This window comes from Cupressus sempervirens, chromosome 3, assembly GCF_028749045.1.
Source record: "Cupressus sempervirens isolate cs-2001-9-10 chromosome 3, ASM2874904v1, whole genome shotgun sequence".
In the NCBI taxonomy this organism is placed as follows: domain Eukaryota; kingdom Viridiplantae; phylum Streptophyta; class Pinopsida; order Cupressales; family Cupressaceae; genus Cupressus; species Cupressus sempervirens.
This window is the reverse complement of record NC_143120.1, coordinates 733,989,600-734,011,675: the sequence shown is the minus strand read 5'-3', so window position 1 is coordinate 734,011,675 and position 22,076 is coordinate 733,989,600. Positions and strand designations below refer to the sequence as shown.

The 22,076-nt window shown below is 32.4% G+C and overlaps 1 protein-coding gene across 2 annotated transcripts in view; it reads left to right on the top strand.

Annotated features, from left to right (window-relative positions):
* The window catches only part of TPC1 (two-pore channel 1), a 288,494-nt gene extending 266,812 nt beyond the window's left edge, over positions 1–21,682 (top strand). For both annotated transcript variants that reach the window (XM_089821751.1, XM_089821750.1), the window contains 6 exons: positions 9,559–9,623; positions 9,989–10,079; positions 17,670–17,756; positions 17,979–18,068; positions 21,156–21,196; positions 21,420–21,682. In XM_089821751.1, coding sequence (XP_089677877.1) covers positions 9,559–9,623; positions 9,989–10,079; positions 17,670–17,756; positions 17,979–18,068; positions 21,156–21,196; positions 21,420–21,498 — 453 coding nt within the window. In that variant the 3' untranslated portion in view covers positions 21,499–21,682. The remainder of the gene's footprint in view (positions 1–9,558; positions 9,624–9,988; positions 10,080–17,669; positions 17,757–17,978; positions 18,069–21,155; positions 21,197–21,419) is intronic.
* Positions 21,683–22,076: the final 394 nt, after the last annotated feature.

Here is a 22,076-nt window from a genome sequence, read left to right as displayed (position 1 = left end):
TCCAGCCGATGGCGATTTGGGCGATTTATGCCATGAATCGCCGATATTGGCGATTCAAGTGATTCAAATGAAAAAATTGCCAACAACGATTTCCGATCCCAAAAAAATCAGGAGTCATGAATCTTATCACCAAATCGACAATTTTGGTGATTTTAAGGCGATTTTGGAACTATGATTTATAGTAAGTCTATTTTAGGTAAGTGTTATATTTGGTAGGGCAGGGGTGGTGTTGGCAGTAGGTCGTCATCTTCATATGATTAAGTTATTTATTGATGGAGTTCATGTTTATTAATTAATTAATGAGGCTTCATTATTATAAAAGCTATTTATGTTACTTCATGTTATAAGTTGGTGTGGTGTAGTTGAAACTTCTTTATTGAGGAGTGTGAAGAGGAAGCCAAGTTGCACAATTACATTATAAATATAATCCATTTATGAGGTATTAGCATCCAATTGTCTATTGATTTTTTATTATTCTCTGTGAGGGTTTTGAGATTGTGTGCATCAATCCACTGCATAGGTATAGTGGTATTGATTGATTTGCAATCCAAATTAAGGTGGCTTCTCTTACTATTTTTCTCTGTGGCTAAGAAGCAATTATGTGCTCAAGAATTTAATAGTGAAATCATGAGAATTTGTCTGCCTTCCAGTTATGCGACTACTGTGGTTTGGAAGACTTTGTTCTGCTAGAGTTTAAAATAAATTTCATCTTCCATTGGGAGATTTCCAGTATTTGGATTTCATTCTCATTGTCGGTGTCTAGTCTTTGTAATAGCGTGGGTTTTAAGTCTAAAATCCATTATCACTCATTTGCAGATTTAAGCATCTGGTATTCCAGTAAATTGGAACTAGGGTATGGTGAAATTTGGGCGCCTTTAACTACAAAATTTGAGCGCCTTAATTCCAAGCATTGGTGTCAATTATCCAAAGTGAGCATCTAATTTTGGGCTGTATTTTCTTTGCATTTCGAGCTGCATTTCTGAGCCACCTATTATGACTTTAACATGCCTCGTATTAGCAATACAAGCTGGACAGATTTCTTCTTGCATTGTACGCCAATATTGGCATTGGTTCTTGCCATTGCTGGGATGAACAAATAAGGGTTGTCACTAAATTTCAATGCAACTATTGGGCATGATTTCGTGTCACAAACAAAGGTTGCATGTGTGTGATCAATCTACATCATTGGGCTACATCTAGCAGTCATGTAGGACATTTAGAGAGCAGATTGGGTGAAGGAAATGTCATCTTCCTTCTGCAAATCAAGCATGAAGATGTTCAAGTTTTTTTAATGCATCATTGTAATTTCCTATTTTAGTTGCTGAAGCAGTAGATAATAATTGCAATAAATCACAGAATTCAGGGAGTTGGAATTGCAATGAACATTCCAAATTCACCCCATGTTTAGTTGTAACTCTCTTTGTGAAGCAAGTAATTTGCAAATCATTAGTACAAGTCCAATCATATGGTGATTATTGGCATTATTGATAGTGGAAATTGCCCATTGTGATTTATCATTATACTGGTATTGCATTCAGTTGAGTTTCATGTGCAAAGCATAGATGAATGAATTGGGAAGAAATAAATTTGCAAGATTTGAATTGCCAAATTAATCTGAAATTTGATAGACGACATAGCTAGTTGTGAAAAGTCTATTTGCGTATTTCAGTATTGTGTTAAAAAAATTTGGAGAATCTTATATTCAATGGAGGGAACTAGTTGGGCTCATTACAGTGCTATCAGAGCGATTTTCTGCCAGCTTGCAAGGAATCGGATTCAGAGGCTTATTGATTAGCACATTATTTAGAGACTTGATATGTACATTACTTGGAGATTTTTTGTTTAGTGCATTATTTCTGAGATTTGGTATTTAGTGACCTATTAATCAATGCATTATTCAAAGATCTATTCTTCAGTGCATTATTCAGAGATTTATCATTTAGTGCATTATGGCCAGAGATTCATTTCGGGTAGACATTATACCCGCAGAGGATGTACTTCTCCTCCTGGGGATGGAGAACTGGATATTCAGTTTGGTACTATGGGTGATAGGGGTGCTGGTAATCCAAGAGTTTCAGCTGATACGAAGCATAGGGATGTTGGCATGAGTTCTGAGGTTCATAAAGAGGCTTAGGAGCCATTGAGGGATCTTGCGCATGGTCAGCATCATTTTGCTCAACTATTGTAATAGCTTTCTGACACGCTACAGCAGATTGCACTCCCTAGAGATCGGAGTAGGGAGCGAGGTGCTTGAGATGGTTCTGTTAGTTTTCAGATGTCCCAAGTGGACAACAAGTTTAGAGATGGCAACATGATTAGATCAAAGGACTGGGTTAGGATAGTTAATAGATTTGACATGACTAGTCATATTGGTACTTATGATAGGCCACAAAGTCTCACGTTCCTGAGATGTTACACGGATGCCGTCAATACTGAGATTGAGGCCACGCCTTTTGTAGATGACGTGGTAGCATGCTTTGCTAAGTATTTCAAATGGTCGTGTCCTTTGGAACTCATTTTAATAATTATGTGGTAACTATATTATTATTATTTCATTTATTTAATATTCTATTATATTTATATATTAATAATAATATTTGATATTTGATATTTTAATCTTATTATTATTTATGATTAATACCTTTGTATTATACTATATTATTTTTTATAACATATAACTATAGTTATAATTATTATTCACTCATAATATTATTATACTATTTATTCTTTTACATTATTTTAATAATTACTAACAATTAAATCTTATTAAAGTGGGGATATCACATCCCTTCCCACCGTAGGTGGCTACAACAAAGATCTAACTGGAATTAACAAATGGGTGATTCGCAAGAGCAATTCCTCTTCTTTCACGAATGATCTTATACTAACAACTATTTGCAATTTTACAAAAATAATCTTCTACTACGGTAATACTGGTGGCTTAAGAATTGACGTAAGAACAACCTTAAGACAGCAGTTATAACTTAGGTGATTGATAGCAAGAACCCAAAGTCTTCTACAAGTAATCTTCTTAAAACAAAAGGACGAACAACTAACAAAGCTCAAAGTCTTTTGCTGACTATCCAAATATAAAAATATATACCAAGAAATAAAGTTCCAAGTCTTTAAATCTTAGTACTTGCAGCCACTATCATACTATGATAATCCGAACGGCTTAAACATCACACACTAAGGCTTGATTCCTAGTGCAAAAGTGTTAAATAGTTAAAGTTTGACTTACTTTTCCAAGCTTAATTTCTTCCTTAGTGTGTGATGTTTAAGGCTAGCCATGATAATCTTGTATATGAAAGCTCAAAGTCTTCCAAAAACAACACTAACTTCTCAAATGCTTAACAAAAAAAGAAGTAACAAAGATGAATTAATCAATGCAACGTAAGAGACAAAGATTAACTCCAAGTATCACAACTCAAAGTTTGGGAAAAACTTGCTTATTTATTCACTTAAAAGATTTGCAACAAGAAATACAAAACCTGCTAGTCACAAGCCAAGCCTTCTCCTTTAAAGCAAAAGATGATTATTTACAATGAGCTCTCTCCTTTATATAGGAAAAACAAGGAGACAGGTGGAAGAAAAAGTGGAACAGCCTCAACCACCTTGACATATCTCTAACTAACTACTTTGACTTTATTCAAAGTTGCATGCCTAATGCAATTGCAACTTAACTACATGAATTGTTAATACAAGTACATGTTATCCTGTATTTACAACATAGATGCTCTTTACATGTATCTTTTCTACTACTATTTTACTTAAAACATATGGAAAATTGAAATGTTCACAAAGTGTCAACAACATTTGCAAATTTCTGCAATGAGTTCCGCACAACTTCAGCATCAGGCTCACTGATGTACTCAACGACCATTATGATCCTTCAATATGTGTTAGCTGCCTCTGAAATTTCCTTAATAGGAGATTCCTTTTTACTTTGCAATTTGTCAAGTGAACACTTCCATCTTGCTAATGTATTCATTGTACTGAGATTGAAATCATCTGCTTCAAGCTATAAGCAAATCACTTCAGTGAACTTAGTAGGAATATCTTCTTTTTTCTTGGGTTCTCTGTTCTCAGCAATTACTTGACATGACAACTTTCTGTAGCATTTGCTGATCATGTGTTTTTGCTCACCAATCTTCAACACTACCACATGAATTCATAAGCACATAAACCCTCCAAGTCAATCTCCATCATACTCTTCCAAGAACCAATGTCCCCATCTAGCAACTGTAATTGTTGTTTAAGTGACCCTTGAATATCACTTAATTGAGCAACAACCTCTTTTCCCTTCCTCAACATCCTGTAATATCACAAAATTGTTGGTAACCTTGTGATAAAATGTCGGTTACCCATTTGTCTACAACTTTTGCCTTTCTTTTGATCTTCTCAGTACAAATACCTTGAACAAATTCAATACTCGAAGAAGACTTCTTCAGTTCTTCAATGATCCATAGGAGACATGCATTCTCCTCCTTCAGTTTGCTCTTCTTATCCCATAGCTCATCATTTTTTCATGTTAGGAAATTGATGGCCTCATATGCATCTTGTTGATAACCCTGCCTGGTTTGTTTACCGAGTTCAACTCTTATAATTCTATAATCAGTAGGTTGCATGTCTTCAATAGATTTATCTACAAGTGGTTCAACTACTTCAGCATATTTATTGTGATTTTCATCAACCACCGAGAAACTGTCTTGACTTTCTTATTCTTTGAAATCCTTGACTTGGTTTCCTGTCTGTCAGACTCTTCAGGTGGGATTTCTTCTTTCTTTCTCTTCTACGTAACAGTACTCAATCATGGAGGTAGATTGAAAAAAGATGCATTGGCTGAAATGGTAGTCATTGAAGAGCACACGATTATACTGAGGGGGGGGGGGGTGAATCAGTATAATAATGAATTTTTCAATTTAAAACTTTTATCCAAACAATTAACTTTGAATGCTGAAATGAACAATTATGCATATGAACACAATAACAAAAGATTTATGTGAAAACCCAATGCAGGAGAAAACCATAGAAAATAAATGTTTTCTCATATAAACTATTCTTTTACAATGGTTTATAGGTTTCAATTTACTAGAGGCTACAACCTCTATGTTTATGAGCACCAACTCACTGAAAGCTCCGACTCCCACACTTAGCAAGCTTCGACCAACTGGAAACACCAACCCCCACTTTTGTCTAAATGAGCACCGACCCACTGCACTGAAACTTATTTTCCACCTTGATGCTATTGCTTATTTCAATTGATGATGGATGCTTTTTAATACACACTTCTCCCTTCTTATCTTTGTATCAATTTATATTCTAATTTCTCCTTTTGAAGTTGGCCAATTGCTCTTCCTTATGTATTCACAAAAATACATGTATTCATATATCGGATAAAAATCTGATTACATAATATCTTTTATACACCCTTTACACTGCTATATGTATATTTCAGATTAAATATCTGAATCTATATAGATCTTTGATACTTCTATCTCTGCTATAATTTAGGTTCTTGATACTCTTGCCTTACTGACTCTTTTCTTATTACTTTTTCTCAATTTTCACTTTTTCTTGGTGATATATTGCTTTTTTATACTCCTAAAGTCGTGACTTTCCAAAATCAAAAGTCATATTCCTTTTAAAATAAAATAATATTTGCCTATTATTAATTAATCTTTGATATTGTATTATCGGGTGAGCGATAAATAATTTCTTCCTTATCTTAATTGTCTTAGCCTTCCATTTTTAAATCTTTTTATTTATTATCACTTGAACATAATTCTTTTTTTTTCTTTTGTATTTTAAACCTTCGAAAGAGGCTGTAGATACATTTTTGACAGTACCAAATATCGCATATATACTGGGAACTTGATCTTACGATACTCAAACTCAAAGCCCACTCCACAGCTATCGCCTTCAACAAAGAAACTTCATGCCGTGCAGCTCCTGACGCACACAGACTTCCATCTTATGTATTTGTCTTGCATACTTCCGGCTTTTCTTCTTATCAATATCAACGCATGTCTCTACCAGTATACTGTATCCTCTGCTCTCTTTACCATCTTCAATCTGCCGTCTCATTTACTTATAAGTTTGTGAACTGTGTGTAGGATTATACCACTGACCTGTGCATAGGATTATTGTTTCTTTTAACATCTTTTTTTGTTAATAACATAAAATATAGCGTTGTCTATATAAATTACTGCGTATCATTCTTGCTATTAATTCTTCCAAAATCATTTTGAAGGCTTCTCTTATGATAATTTTCAAGTATTTGGGAAACCTAATATTATAACCTGTCGCTGCCGTTATATATTGTTTGGTCATGCTCGATGACATGGCATAGCTGAGTCACATCTCAGGCTTCATTATAATTTATACCATACCATAATCGCCAACGTGAACCTCTGTATCATTAAAATCTGTCGGTGCACTCAACAGTAATATAATTGTAATTTGACTCTTCTTAATTTTGTCAACCTCTGTTTTGCCGCAAATCTTTTATTGTTATTGGGCTTATCTTATGCTATCCTTTATATTGCACTTTGACAGAGAAAATCTTCAGTTTGTCTTCGTATTCTTACCGTCACGATATCGCTATGAGCAATTACTACTATTTACTTTGCCTCATCTTTATTACAGGACTCTGTCGTCTAACATAGCAGGCTGTGACTTTTATGAATAATCTGTGTTTACTTCCCACTATAGTTCCATTTCAAACTATCAACCGGTTTTGTCGCTTATTTCAATGACAAGCTAACACAATGATCCTCATCTTTTTCATTATAGTAAAGGTAACATATGTATTGTGAATGCGCACATATATATATATACACTACAAATTATTTGTGAAAATGTAGAGTACTGGAGCTTGTAGTATATATATATATATACACATACTCTTATGTGAACTCTAAAGTTAATTTATTTAACACAAACATTATAAGTTAAAGTTTTATAATTTATATAAGCATGCGTAATCTATGTTTTTATACGAATATTTAAAATTTTTCTGTATATTTTAAATTTTTCCTACTTTTTATATAGCTGTTCCCACTGTTGTCCCCTGCTGTCCCCTGCTTCGAAAAAAAAATCCGTCCTCAAAACCCATTTCCCTGTCCCCATGTCCCTCCTCTCAAAAACTTGGGATAACATAGGTTGTGACTAGCCCTTAATGCATGCACTGAAATCATTAACACTGCCTCTCACTATTATGATAGCTCCTTATATGAATTGAATTCTATATTTCAAAACTGTGCACATTATGATTAGCTTGTTGGAGATTGTTAGTGCAAAGTAACTCATATCCAAGTTTTGGGTTTCCAGCCCAGGCATTGAACTCCACTTGGCAGGAACTTCAATCACTCATACCCCTATTTAACCGCAAACATGTTGATTTAAAAAATATTTATGCTTAGTACGCTGGATTACAGAAAAAAAAATGTAATTTAGAATATTTGTGTTCTAGCATTATTGTATTCTCGGAAGGCGTCTTAAATTATTGAATGTAAAATGATTCAATATTTACTTGAAATTATTTTGTGATTAGGGCCCTTGTTCACCACTAATAAAATACCTCTATGAAGGGGCCACTTCGTCTTTTATTCCTAACCTCTTTAATTTTTGTCAGCACAATTGATCTGAAATAGACACGTCACATACTCTTCCTATGGCAGGCATACAACTTGGTGATCCTCACATCATTTATGCTTTCATTGGGTAAGGTGTATGTTATTTTCTAGAATCTCAAGTGTTAGATTGTTAGAGATAGTTGTCTCTCATAAGTGATTCATATGATGCAAAAGATTGTTTCAAATGAATATTTCACCACACATCCTCATTTTAGTTATATAATTGAGGTGTCGAACTTGAAGAACCACTAATGTAAAGGAATCCTCAGTTTTCATGCAGTATTGCTGAGTCCAATGATTGTTAGTATGAATAAAGTGCATATGCATTAATCAAATTAGAAGAATTTGATTCGATAAAAATCATTGTCTAAGAAAACAAGTGCTCTTGGAGAGAGCTGGAGTCCCTGTCTTGTGAAAGGGTTGGAAGATATAGGGAAAAGATGGTATTTGTCATTTCACAACACATATTCAAATGAAAAAACTAGTTGTGAAATAGTAGGAAATGATTAATAGATGTGATTGATTTGGATCACGTTGTGTGTGATAATTGGTATAGAACATTAAGTCAATATTAAATGAAAAATATTATATTAAAAAATTAGAATAGTAAATATAAAGAAAAAGAAGATAATTTTAGAGGGTAATTAGTAAAAATAGATAAGAATAAATTGTTCAAGAAAGAAGGCAAGAGCTTGTCTTGGGTTCAACTCTACACAAGCTTAATAAATAATAATAATTAATCGCATGATATAATAATAATGAATCTTGACTTTGACCTCTTACCGATCAAAAAAAGTTAAATAAATAAATTTTAGATTTTATACCATCATTCTTCAAATTGAACTAAATTAAGAACAATACTCATTAATCTATAAATATAAATACAATTACAATATTTAAAAAAATTAAAATTACATTTAAAAATTGTTAGACATAATATTTGTGCAAAAATAAAGTGCAAATTGTAAGAGAGAAGACATTTTGAGTAACTAGAATTTCGGTATGGACGTCGAAACTTCGCTGGGAAATAGTTTTTATTTTCTTAATACATCATAAGTGCTATTCGGAACACCGACTAATATTTTTGTATTTTCTAAATACGAAATTACAATTAAACCCCCCAGAAAATACCAACGCACCAATCAAAAAACAAAATTAGCGGATCATAATTGCTTTTTAAAATCCAACCTTTGAAACTTACAAAATAACATTGGTTTTCGCCCGTATAAATTAATAGAGATCGACGGAGTGGGGGCTAACGGGAACATTAATACTAACAATTGATGTTAGCACCTAAGACGATGATGTTTTTAACTTTTTAGGTTTAAACTTTGGTGAGGCTGATTTGCAAGCTGTAATTGATAAATGACTTTGTGGGTTTATTACTTAGACTAGGAGGTGTGGTTCCTTGAGGGCTGTTGTTTTATTTTGAATAGCATTGAATGTACTTAATATGTTGATATTAATGTTAACGATGATGCATATTTCCAATTATAAGTCATAATATTAGTGGAAATCTTATTAACATGTAAATTTGCACCTATCATGTCTAACACCTTTTGATCAGTTCTGAGCTCCCTCATTGTATAAATGTGTGGATGGATTCATTTTACCTTTTCCTTGGCACCTGTGCTCTGGGTGAATGGTTGCCACAACAATGGTTACCAATTCTGGTAGCAAAGCTAGCATTTTGTTCTGCTTGTAAGGGAGTCAGTATAAGTTTTATCTTGAATATTTGTTAGTTATCTGGGTTAGTTTTGATTCTCATCTGTTAATTTGACTGATAAATATATAATTAGTTTGTTCACAGTCAGCTTCAAAAAATTTACCTTTAAGATCCTGATTTCTAGTTTGACTTCCTGTATCATGTGGAATTGATTTTTTGTGGTTGCCATGTGACTGACATGTGTTTGGAAAGCAGTTATTTGGTGGCCTTGTCTACGAAGGAAATCCTATGCTAGAGGGAACAACTCTTTTGGAGAATGAGTATCCTTTTGATTGTATATTATTGGTATCTGATAACATTTAGATTCATAACATAATATTTTAGTTTTGCTCTTGTACATTGATAAAGTAAAAAACTTCATAATGGAATGATCCCTTTCATAGCTTTTTGGCAATCTCAAAACGGCAGAGGTGGATGCATTTGATAACTATGCAAGATGGTGCTGTAAAATGGCTAGGATATGCACGTGATTTTCAAATGGAAAATACATTTCTATCAAGTAGCTAAGACATGTGACTAAAAAAAGAGGTTAAGCACAAGAGACCACATGAGATGCTGAGCAATTTTTTTTGGGTAATTATAGAATCAACTCATTTTACAAAGGAACATTCTTAACAGCTTGTAGCTATTTAGTCTTCAATTTCAATGACTATCCAAGTGGCATGGTCACACTATTTAACCTGATGGTCATGGGGAACTGGCAAATTTGGATGGAGGTATGTTTCTCTTAGCGAATCTCTTTTTACAATGATTTAATTCAAACAGCGAAAAGAGGATATGATGTGTTTATATTTTTTCAAGTAGAAAATATGTACTCTAAACACCAAACCTAATGTTTTTAAGTAAATTATCACAGCTTTGAAATGTATGTGTGTGAGACCTCATTTTTGACATTTTGTGCAACTGCAAAGCCAGTAGAAAAACGCCTCTAGAATAAATAACGGCTAGATGGTTACAGTTGACAAAATTTCTTTTAAAATATAGTTTGTACAAAGTCAGCCTATAAGCTAAGTGCAAAATTCCAAAAGAAAATGTAGACAATGACTCTTGCTTTTACAAATAGAAAGTTATGCTAGAGGGTTGCAGGTCCTGATGATGAAGCTCCTCATGACTGTCCAAGTTGGTCTCCTGGATATCAAATTCCTAGACTCAAGAAATTTATTAAGAAGATAATTTTTCTTTGTTGAGAAGACATCATAAATTACAAAATGGGAATCAACTATTTTCTTTGTTGAGAAGACATCATAAATTACAAAATGGGAATCAACTAGTTCATATTTGTAATTTAGTAGTAGTTGCAAATTCGAGAACAGTAGGAAATAGAACTGTATTAAGAATGTGAAAGAGAAATTATATGACAAAGGAAGCAATGCAAAAGTTCAATTTAATAGGTTTTGAATCAAATAACTTGGGATAGAGTAATAGAAAACGCTATCAAAACAACATCTTGTATCTCAAACAACCATAAATGATATTGAAATGTTCTCATTGATAACTATATTAGCAGATTTGTATAACAGTAAAGTTAATGTTAAATATTTTCCATTCGATAATAACACCCTGGTAGTGCAGAAGAAGAGAGTAACTATTTGAGTCACAATTTTAGCAATATTTTATCAAGTTAAATTATCTTTATTTTGTATATAAGTGGATGTTGGAATTAATAAAATTGATGAACGTTGAGTTGCGAATTTTAGAGATTATAGCTACAAGTTCAATGAAAACTCAAAGCACAAGGAACATTCCCTTTCAATGGGACACTGTTGCTGAAATCTACCTAGATCGTTAAACAGAATATATATTAGTCCTGCTTCAGGAGGGACTTTCTTCATACCTATTTAACATGCATGAAATCCTACACTAAATGCCTAAAGCATTCATGTACCGCTACTGTACTCCTTACAAGCCCTCTGAACATCCACATATGTGATGAATCTAAAGGGAATTCAGATCCCTAACAATTGCAAGGCATGCATTTGAGTAGTACATCTCACCCATTAATGAAGTGTTAAGCGTGTAGAATATATAGAAAATTTAAATAACCAAAACAATCCTTCATTTTGATGGAAAATAGTGCTACAATTCTTTTTTTTACAGGACTATAAGCTTATCTATATCTTTTTAATAGGAACCCTTTTGCTTCCAATTTGAGTGTCTAGATATAATTATGCATGTACTTATGCCTGCCACTTGGTTTTACAATTGTCATTATCCTACCTAGTTGTCGTTAAAACTTGATTGCCAATGTCAAATTGAAACTCCTAATTATCACACGTACTATCTGAAAGGGAAATTTGCCCCAACCTAACCTTGATAATATAAATAGCTATTTTGGTATTATTTTTGACGATTGAAATGTCATGATTCTTTGGAATAGTCAAGATCAGAAGAATTTCAATAAAACAAACCTCTTTAGGTTCACGTCGAGCCAATAGAGTTTTTGTTTCAATATTTACTCGGCACGCACTCATAAGATTCAAATGTGCTAAAACTAAAAAAATCAAATAGAAGCCTTCGTATTTATGATATTATCCACTATTTGCCACTAAATTGTTTTTGGATTATATGAAAGGAAAGCATCACTACAAGCCTAAGGAAAATGAGTAGTGTTAAATACTGAGTAAAGGAGCACATCTCTTAACCATTCCATGAGAATGTCCTTAACATCAAACATAGAAGCATGCAAAAAACGTCTCTATTTTAAGGTCCTTGACATATATTAGAAATATATCTTCACTCAAGGTTTCGTACTTGTGATTTGCCTTAAAAAATCTTGATAAAATCTAGCGAGTATTTGATGGTCAGCCTCGTCTTAGCAGTTAGCACTCAATTCTATCCTAAATATGATCAATAAAATATGATGAAAGCAATTTCGTGAAATTTGGGAACTGTGATAGGTTAGTGGATAGCAAATTTGTTTCTTGGAAGAATTTTTTCCACGATACAAACTTTAAAAATTATTGTACACTGTTCAAAGTCACAAGTGATTAAAATGCATAATTACACTGCCCAACGAGACAGGGAGATGGTGGGACAAGGGGACAAAGGGGCCTTGATTTAAGGACGGCGGGGTGTGTAGGGGGGTGATGGGAGAGCAAGGATATATACTATACATATGGTACTTAAAATGCTAGTTATGAAAAGATGTACTACAATTATACAATATAAGATATAAAGATGTAAAAAACTTAAACATTGAACATTGCATTGAAGTTTTGAACTAAAATATCATGATTCATGATTACATGACAAACAATGAAAAATTGAACATCAAAAAATGAGAGTGTCAAATTATATAATTTTAAATTTATAATATATATCAATCTTCAGATATAGAAATGCAAATGTGAATAAAAATAAAGAATGATATAAAAATAGAACCAAAAAAATATTAAAATAATGTCTTGTTCTTTTTGTTTTTTAGGGTCTGTTTGGTTGCTAGAATATGAATAGAAAAATTGGAATAGGAAATGTATTCTCTGTTTGGTACTCCAAATTGGAATAGGGAATAGGCATACATATTCCAATTTTGCTCCTAAAATGAGCATATGTCCATTCCAAAAAATAGTTGTTATTGGAATAAGCCATTCCTATTCCCAATCTGATTTTTTTCTTTTCCTTTTTTTTTTAAATTATTTTTGTTATAAAAATTTTCTTATTATATCTATTTGTTTCAAAAAATGAAATAAATTATATTTCTCATTAATTTTAATGAATAAAATAAAAATGAAAATAAATTAACCAAAAAACAATAAATTAAAACAAAAAAATTTAAGGGGAATATTTTTAAAAATATAAAACTTAATCTTATTCCTATTCTATTTTTTTACAACCAAACAATGGATTAACATATTTCCAATCGAATTCCTAGTGAACCAAATAGGATTGGAATTGTCATTTTCTATTCCCATTCCCCATTTCAATTCCTATGCCAGCAACCAAACGGGCCCTTAATGTCCCCCATCTTGTTGCCGCAGGAGACGTCTTGGCCTCCCCCCGCACCCGCATGGGACACGAAGACGTCTCGTCATCTCCAACGGAGGTGGTGCTCTGAGTGGCGACGCTCGAGACGCCAAGCTGCCGTCTGTAATGTCCCCTCTTGTGGCAGTATTCTACACGGTAATCTTCACTTCACCTTCTATGATGTCAATCAATTGTAATAAAAGCAATTATTAGAAGTCGACTTCTTGATATTACAGGGTATGATATCGAGCGTTATCTAGTGTAGGAGTATTGCATGCTTATGAATTGGTTGATAAGAATGTGAAGATGTATTAGTTATAGTGACAATATTATGTGAAAGTTATATTTCTTTGAGCTATGGTGGTAGATATATGTTTTAGATCAACAAGGGCTAAGATCATTAATATAACAAGTTGTGTATGTAACTTGGGTAGTATTGTTGAGACACAATACATATTTTTTTTAAATGTTTGCCTTCAAGAGTGAACGTTGTGTCTAACTTATATTCCTTTGTTTATGTTGCACATAGACTTCTCTTATTGCACTATACACCGGTACCGATAACGTTAATGATTATGCTCTGTAATATGGTATGGCGGATATTGACTAGAGTTAGTAATTCTTCCTATCGCGCTATCTGACTCTTCACTCCCAATAAGGATGGTCGTAATTCCTTCCGTGCCTGATCTGGGTGACGTTACTCCCATATCTCGTCACAACTGGCACCTTTCAATATGCCCGTCCATGTTAATAATGTTTGAATTGTTTGTTGTATCTTCCCCACTGGATGTGTCCGGGTCTGATGCCATCTCTCTCTGCGTTGATGATAGTGTAACTGCAGATGGCTACCTTCATTTGTTGATGAGTTATGTTGTCTCCCTGTATCTTCCTTTTCAGACTTGCCTTTGTTCTCCCCTTTATATGCATATTCGTCCTAGTATAGGACATGACTCCCCCTCTCTTCCAATGGTCGTAACTTTCTAAATACTCCATTCTTGAAGAGACATGCCTTTTGAGCATTTCCATAATTGATATTAGTTACTTTGCTAATACTCCTGTGTAATAGATTTCAGTGGCCATAGTTTCTTTGTAAGGAAATATTCCTTGCATTGGTGATGAGATGCTGAAAGCTTCAGTCAAACACGATACGTATGACTTAAAATCTTCTTGGTATTGCAAATCATGAAGTTGTGGTACCTATGATTGTGGTACCTATGATTTCGTGATGATAATTATCAGGTGTTTAATGTATAAGAGATATCAATTCTCGGTCAAGCTTCATATTTGTGTCCTTTAATTGCTTGAATTGTTACCAATTTAGATGTTCATCTTTAGTGATATATTTAATACATCCTCTGCCAAGGTTCGAAACATGAAGTTTTGATATTTTCTAATGATAACTGACCCTTGAGTGTAAGGCAAAATACATCATCTCTACTACCATTCATTTGGTATATACGTGATAAATATTATATAATACCATGTCACATCATATGGTAGTTATTGAAATATTTAAATAGTTCCCTTCTTACGAGAGATAAGTGTTTAATATAATATTATATTAATAATAGATTATATTGTATTGATTTAACAACATATGATATTATATAATTATGTAGCAATATTATTATTTATTTATTTGGCAATTATATTCATTTATTAAGATTTAAATATTATTATAGTAATAATTGATTATATTGTATTATTTATTATTTAAATATTATATTGGTCATTGTGTCATTGTTTTAATTAATTTGATCTCTGAGATTGGGGATATCACACCTTCCCCCCATTTCGAGTGTGCCCTCGTCCCCTGTGCAGCCCAATTTTGGTGGGGGTACACGTCCCCGTGTTACACTATTAAAATGGGGTTTTTTGGAGGAAACAATCATTCAAACCAGATTTTTTTAAAAGATTTATGCTTATATGGGTATATACAATACCTTAAATTTGGGAACTAAGCCTCTTCTTTCTTAGTCAAACCTTGTTTATGGGCAACACCAGGTTAAATATTTGTGATCATTTCCCACTATGCTTCCACCATCAGATTGGTATAATAATCTAGTCACTTTGAAAGGTATAAAAATGAAGCCCCACTAGCTAACTCAATTCAAATCTTTCCTCATACCCCGGTGATGTTCATAACATTGATTCCTTAAACCTTATTTCTCGATAGAAATTAAAGGAAAGGAATCATTTGACTCACAATTTAGGAAGAAATGTAACTAATGAAGCGTCCTTCAATGTGCCCACAACTTCCAAATGTCTTCGCTCTCTGCTCCCAACCCGACTTCCCTCTCCCACTCACTTCTAATATTCCCACATGTCAAACTATGCCCAAATCACATTTTTTAATGGAGGTCACTACTTACATTCTTGACCTACAGACCATACTCAGTCCTTGACCTTACCTTACATATTAAATGGCCAAAAGAAGAGCATCATGCCCTATGGACTGTGCATTCCTTTGATAGATTACTCACACCCTTCTATTCCGATGCCATGCCCATTGAATTTGAGGTGTCTCTCTTGGTAGGTTGGTGTAGTTGCAATGGCTTGGCTCATTTCATTATTTTAATTCATTCTTCTCTTATCTTTTTAATATTTTCCCTTCATTTTTTTATTTTTTACTTTATTTTCTTTACTATTTTAAATTTATTTATATTCTATTTCAAATACAAATAGGTGGAAATGTGAATAAGTCCCATTGATAGGCAATCTCCTTATCATGGTCTTATTTCATTTTCTTCACCTTTAAAATCAATTAAGACACATATGTCCATCGCCAAAGTGGTTACTAGCTCTTAGTTGGGAGAGCTTGCGAATCCATTAGCTTGGTACTGATGGCTTTTATAGTACATTTATGGCGAGGTGAGAAGTTCAATAGAACATCCTCCTAGAATGAAGTGACCAACTATGAGTTAAGAGACATAACTTGCATTTGACAAGAAAACTTCTAGTCAAGTTATGTGTCTAAGATAACTCTAATCTCCTAGCTATAAGGTAGGATGCAAAGGCTTAAAAACTATTCTCAATGTAAGTTCCTAGGTACACTTCTGTTGTACTTCTAGAACCTATAAAGACATTTCAATTTTCATACACATCACCACTAAACTTTAGCCCCTGGTTAGTCTTAATATATAACAAATGTTGTAATCTAAATTGAAATCAATTAATTGCTAACTTTCAATTACTTGACAATTGTAATGATCACAAAACCTTTTCCATTCACGTACACACATCACCACAAAATATTAGCACTTGAAAAGTTTGAATATAGTTTATGTATGTTGTAAACTACAATGAAGCCAATTAATTTGTAACTTTTAACTACTTGACAATTGTAATGATTTTAATTATTGAAGTGCCAAATTTAAATCTCAATCATAAACCATACAAGATTTAAAATGTCCGACACAATAACAATTTTAAAGTAAATGTTTATGCCTTTGTCCAATGTATATAGAAAATGAGTCCTTAAACACAAAAAGAAAGTAGAGAACTTGTGAGAATATGACAACATTGCAGAAACTTGTTATTTGAAGCCTAAATTATTTCAAATTATAAGACTGATTATGGAGTTATGACAAGGCTTTACAAAGGTTAGGAAGTAATTTACAATTATGTGTTGAACAAACCAACAAAAGATTACCTCTTTAATACTCCAATATATTCGAAAAGGTGTTGCAGTTGAATCGAGTATGAATTAATTAATGATAAATTGAGTTGTGCAGCTAGCATAACTGATATTGCTTCAAGTCAGTCAAATGCTCTTAATGACTTGAAATTTTTTTAAACTTTTAGAGCCTTTAACTCCTAGTTGACTTATGTATATCATATGGTTTTGTTTTGGAAAGTTTAACTTGGTTTATAAAGAGGACATTATTTTATTAAACCTATGTATGTTTAACAATGTTTACCTGAATTGTACAATTTTCCAGATTTATTTCTCGTATTTTATATAAGAAATTCAAATTTATATGAGATGAATTAAATTACACTTCGTTTTCAAACTTCATCTTATTGCAAAAGATAATCAATCCGTTTTTATGATTGAGTTGAAACACAAAGACGAGCCTGAACCTTTGTGTTATGGTCTGTAAATTTGGTGAGTTTTGTTACCGCAATATTAAATGTTGACATAACCGATTCAATAATGTGTGATAACGTAGAAAAAAATATTAATTGGTCGTAGGTGTCAAAAGTTTTAGAATCATATTAGCCTGTATAACTTATTAGACTGCTTGTCAATTTATACCAAGAAAGTATAATTTAATTACTTTCTTTTTTTAATCTTTTTCTGCAGTATCCATTTCAGTAATGATTTCGTTGATGTGTTTCAGAGCTACGTGAAACTGACGGGAACCTCGTGGACTTTGATATACTTCATTAGCTACTATGTGATTACAGTTTTGCTTCTCGTTAATCTGGTAAAACAATTTATTTGCATTTTAAATAGATTAATTATCCTTCTGTATCATGGAGCAGCTCTTTTCTTTTTCTTTTTCTTTTTCTTTTTGTTATTCGCTGAAACTTGAAACAAACTTATTGGCTGGAATGTTGTGCATAAATTCAGATGAGATGATAAAACTTCTTTTGAATGACCTGATTCCACTTGTGCATGTTTTAAACCATTCAGTATTGGAATGCAGGTGGTTGCATTTGTATTGGAGGCATTTTTTGCTCAATCGGAGCTTGAAACAAGCAGTCGTGACGTGGAAACCGACGAGTCAAATTCCAAGGTAAATAGCTATATTCAAAGTAAATATATAATTATTGCAACCTGCAGCCCTAACTTTATGAGTTTTTGTCTTGTGTTGAATTAATCACATATTCTAGTGGACAAAGTGAATAAATTTCGTGACATGTGCTGCATTGACCTGTGATATAGCTCTGAAAACTTATTAACTTAAAAGAAATATAGATAAAAATTTCATCCATAATTGAAAAGGGAGGAATCTTTTTATCTTGAATTATTTTCTTATTTAAAGATGATACTTTGCGTGAGAAGCATCATTTCTCCATCTATGTCCCTTTTTGAAGCAAAGTGGTTAAGCTTAGCAATTCTGTTGCATGTGTTGATATTTATGTCTTGATCCACATACACAATGATTTGTATGAATGAATAGTTGATTATACCTTATCCATAGACCTAGTGATTTGTATTAGTGGGTAGTTGAATATGTCGAATCTATAGGAGTGTTGCTATGAATAGTTCAATATGTTTCAATTTGGGGTTAAAATATTGTGTTATGTTTTTTCTGAATAGTTGTGTCTATTTTAATTAGCAAGTAGTTGATATTGTTCCATTACTTAAAATTGTCTCGATTTACAAGAGGTAGTGTACTTGTGAATAGTTGAGTGTCTTGATTGATACGTATTGTTGGACAATCAAGACATTTTCCTCAACATGAGTAGTTTGAAGTGTTTAGAAAAGATTTGGCCACCAAGAAAGAAATTTAGAGTTCTATTTTTGTGAATAGTTTAGTCTGTCTTAATTAGCAACTAGTTGACATTGTTGCATTTTGGATAGTTGAAAATGTTTCGGTTTACAAGAGGTGGTGTACTTGTGAATAGTTGAGTGTCTTGATTAACAAGTATTGTTGGACAATCAAAGAGATTTTCCTTAATATGAGTAGTTTGAAGTTTTCAGAAAAGATTTGGCCACCAAGAAAGAAACTTACAAGTACAAGCAAGTGTTTAGCAAGTGTTTAGAAAATATTTGGCCACCAAGAAAGAAACTTGCAAGTACAAGCAATTTGGGTTCTCTAGATGAGGAAGGAGATTCGGTCGAGGCACTACAAATTTCCAAATGGATTTCTACAATCAGCCCATGCAATTTTCTTTCATTCTTTAGTTTTTGTTTATTTTGTACTGTAAACCTTAAAGTGGCAGTGGATTTGGAAATTAAGGTTTACATTTTTTAATAGAATCACCTTGGTGACTTGGTTTAATTGTTTGGGTGTGTTTGTAGTTAGTTTCTCACAAGGTATTTTGGGAAAGTTATACAAAATGCTATGCTTTATAAGCATTCATGTGACATTGTGAAACCTCTAGAAGACCATTAAGTAGTAGTATGGGTTTGAATAGTTAAAGCTAAGCACTAGTCTTTTTTCTATTTCTTTTTAATCATAAGCATGGTTATTTAGATTTACTTGATGTCAATGGTCATCACAAGGGGAGCTCATTCCATTAAACATATTCAACTAAAAATTGTTTAAATCAACTTTCTTCAGTTAATAAGTTGAAATGGAAACCCAAGGGCCACTACTAGGAATCCTAACTTAAGACATCACTTTGAGGAGTTGAACATGGATCTCTATCATGAGAACCTTATGACCTTTCCGTTTGAGCACAACCCCATGATTGAAAAACCCAAAGTTTTTATTCAAGAAGAAATGAGACTATTTTGGTTTGTCTAATTAAGAGGGTGAGTAGTTCAGTTGGAGATAATTTTATTGTTTGGTTGAATTTGACATCTCATTGCAATTCAGATTTACAAATAAGCCCAAATTCCTTGTTTGTGTCGATGAGTTTCTCAAAAATTGTAGAGCTTCCCCTAGTAGATAAAAACTATTAGGATCATAGGGAAGGCTAGAGGCATTAGAGATTGTGATAATTTTACCTTTTTGAGTTAGCTTCTCACTTAGTGTTTAATATCTAGCATAAGAAGTATCAATTGTGCATTATATCCCTTCTTAGAGTAAGGGGGAATTTCGTATTCAATTAATTCATTAATTTATATCTACAGATAGTTGAATGTGTTAGTCCATGGAGTTGAAGGTGTATATGTTCAAATAGTTGAGTTTATTTTAATCTACAAGAAATTGTTGTAAATAGTTGAGTATATCTTGATTCATCATTGAACTATTGCACTTGTGCTTTATGGATAGTTGTTTATGTCTTGATTTGCAACTGGTTGATTTTGTTCATTGTGGATAGACAAGTACATGTCTTAATTCACAAGTGTTGTACTTGTGAATATTTGAATATGTCTTGATTCATAGGTAGTATTGGGCAATGAGGACATCTACCTAGAAATGTCCAATATGAAGTATCACGAGAAAATTTGGTGGACAACTAGGATACCTATGAGCATGAACAATTTGGATTGTTCTAAATCAATAAGAAGATTTGGCAGAGGAACTACAAATTTTCAAATAAATTTGTGCAATCAATTCATGTAATATTTTTTGTTTTCTATGTTCTTATCAGTTTACATAAATTTGAAAAGAATCTATTAAGAATTAAAATTTGCATCTTCTAACAAAGTCACTAAACTATCAATGTTTACTAATAATACAATGATTTATAATATAATTTATTTATTTATGTAAAACAGAAAACGAGTAAAATATACTTGAACCAAAATGCAGCCAACCAAGATTTAAAAACTTATTTAAAGTACAACCGAAAGTAAAAAGATGTCCCATGAGGGGAATTAGAAGCTGAGTCACTTGTAATTTTTATTAAGGTAAATATTCATCTAGTCCTATCTTGATTTGTTCGTTGACCCATTGTTTTACAAGAGATCTAATCAAAATATTAGGAAAATGTGAAACAAACGAAGCCTTCGTCTTATCATTTGCTAACATTGAATATTTTATTTCTAATCCATAATTGTATAAACTGAATTTCCATTTCTATGAATGGATTACTAAAAGCAGGCGCAGTTTGCATCATGATTTGCGTTGGAAGAATATATGTTGGTGTTTGTATTCGTATAACTTCTTACACAATTAGTGATTGTTTTATACTTGGGTTGAGTTTATAGCAACGTTATTTCAAATTTTATGCTATAAATGCTAAACATTTTGCCATGTTCTTAGGATTCAAAGGATTCGCGATCACGTCGTGCAAGACGTATTAGGTATGTTACTATTTGCAACGGTTTTCCTTTGTAAAATTGTATTTAACATGATGTTCTGAAACTAAGCTTAACTTCTTTATTAATGTTTTATTTATGTTATGCATTTACTTACATAGTATTGTGGCGAGTTTCGATATTATTATTGTGTTTGTAGTAAGTGGTTATAAAATGTTCACATAAACAAGTCTTGACGGAAAATACAATTAAATTATTTTTTGTGCAGTTCTACGGGAAGAAGTGGGCGAGTCCAAATGTTGCTTCATCGTATTTTGAGCGCTGAGTTGGAAGAAAATTCTGCTTAGAGTAAATATTGAATAATGGCATTTACATATATATTATGAGCTTATGTAAAATACCAATGGATTCTTTCTCAACTCCCACCGCGTAGTGTCATGGATATGTTCGATTTTTTAATATGATAAGTGATGTGTTATTGTATGTTGTAAAAACAATTTCTTCACGTTATATCAATGGATTCTTTCTTAACTTTCACTGCATAAGATCATGGATATGTTTGATTTAATATGATATGTTATGTGTTATTGTATTTATAAGTAAATATAAATTTATCTTTTTTATTTTGGATTATGATATATGTATTTTTTTATAATACTAGTAATAAAATAAGGATGTTATTGTATTTGTAAAAACAATTTCTTCAAGTAATATGAATGGATTTTTTCTTAACTTCCATCGCGTAGGATCATGGATACATTTGGTTTAATATGATATATTATGTGTTATTGTGTTTGAAAAGAATTTTTCTTCAAGTAAATATAATTTTGTCTTCTTTATTTTGGATTGTGATATATGTATTTTTTTATAAAATTAGTAATAAAATAAGAATGTTATTTATTAAAAAGAGGGGGAAAAGGTCATT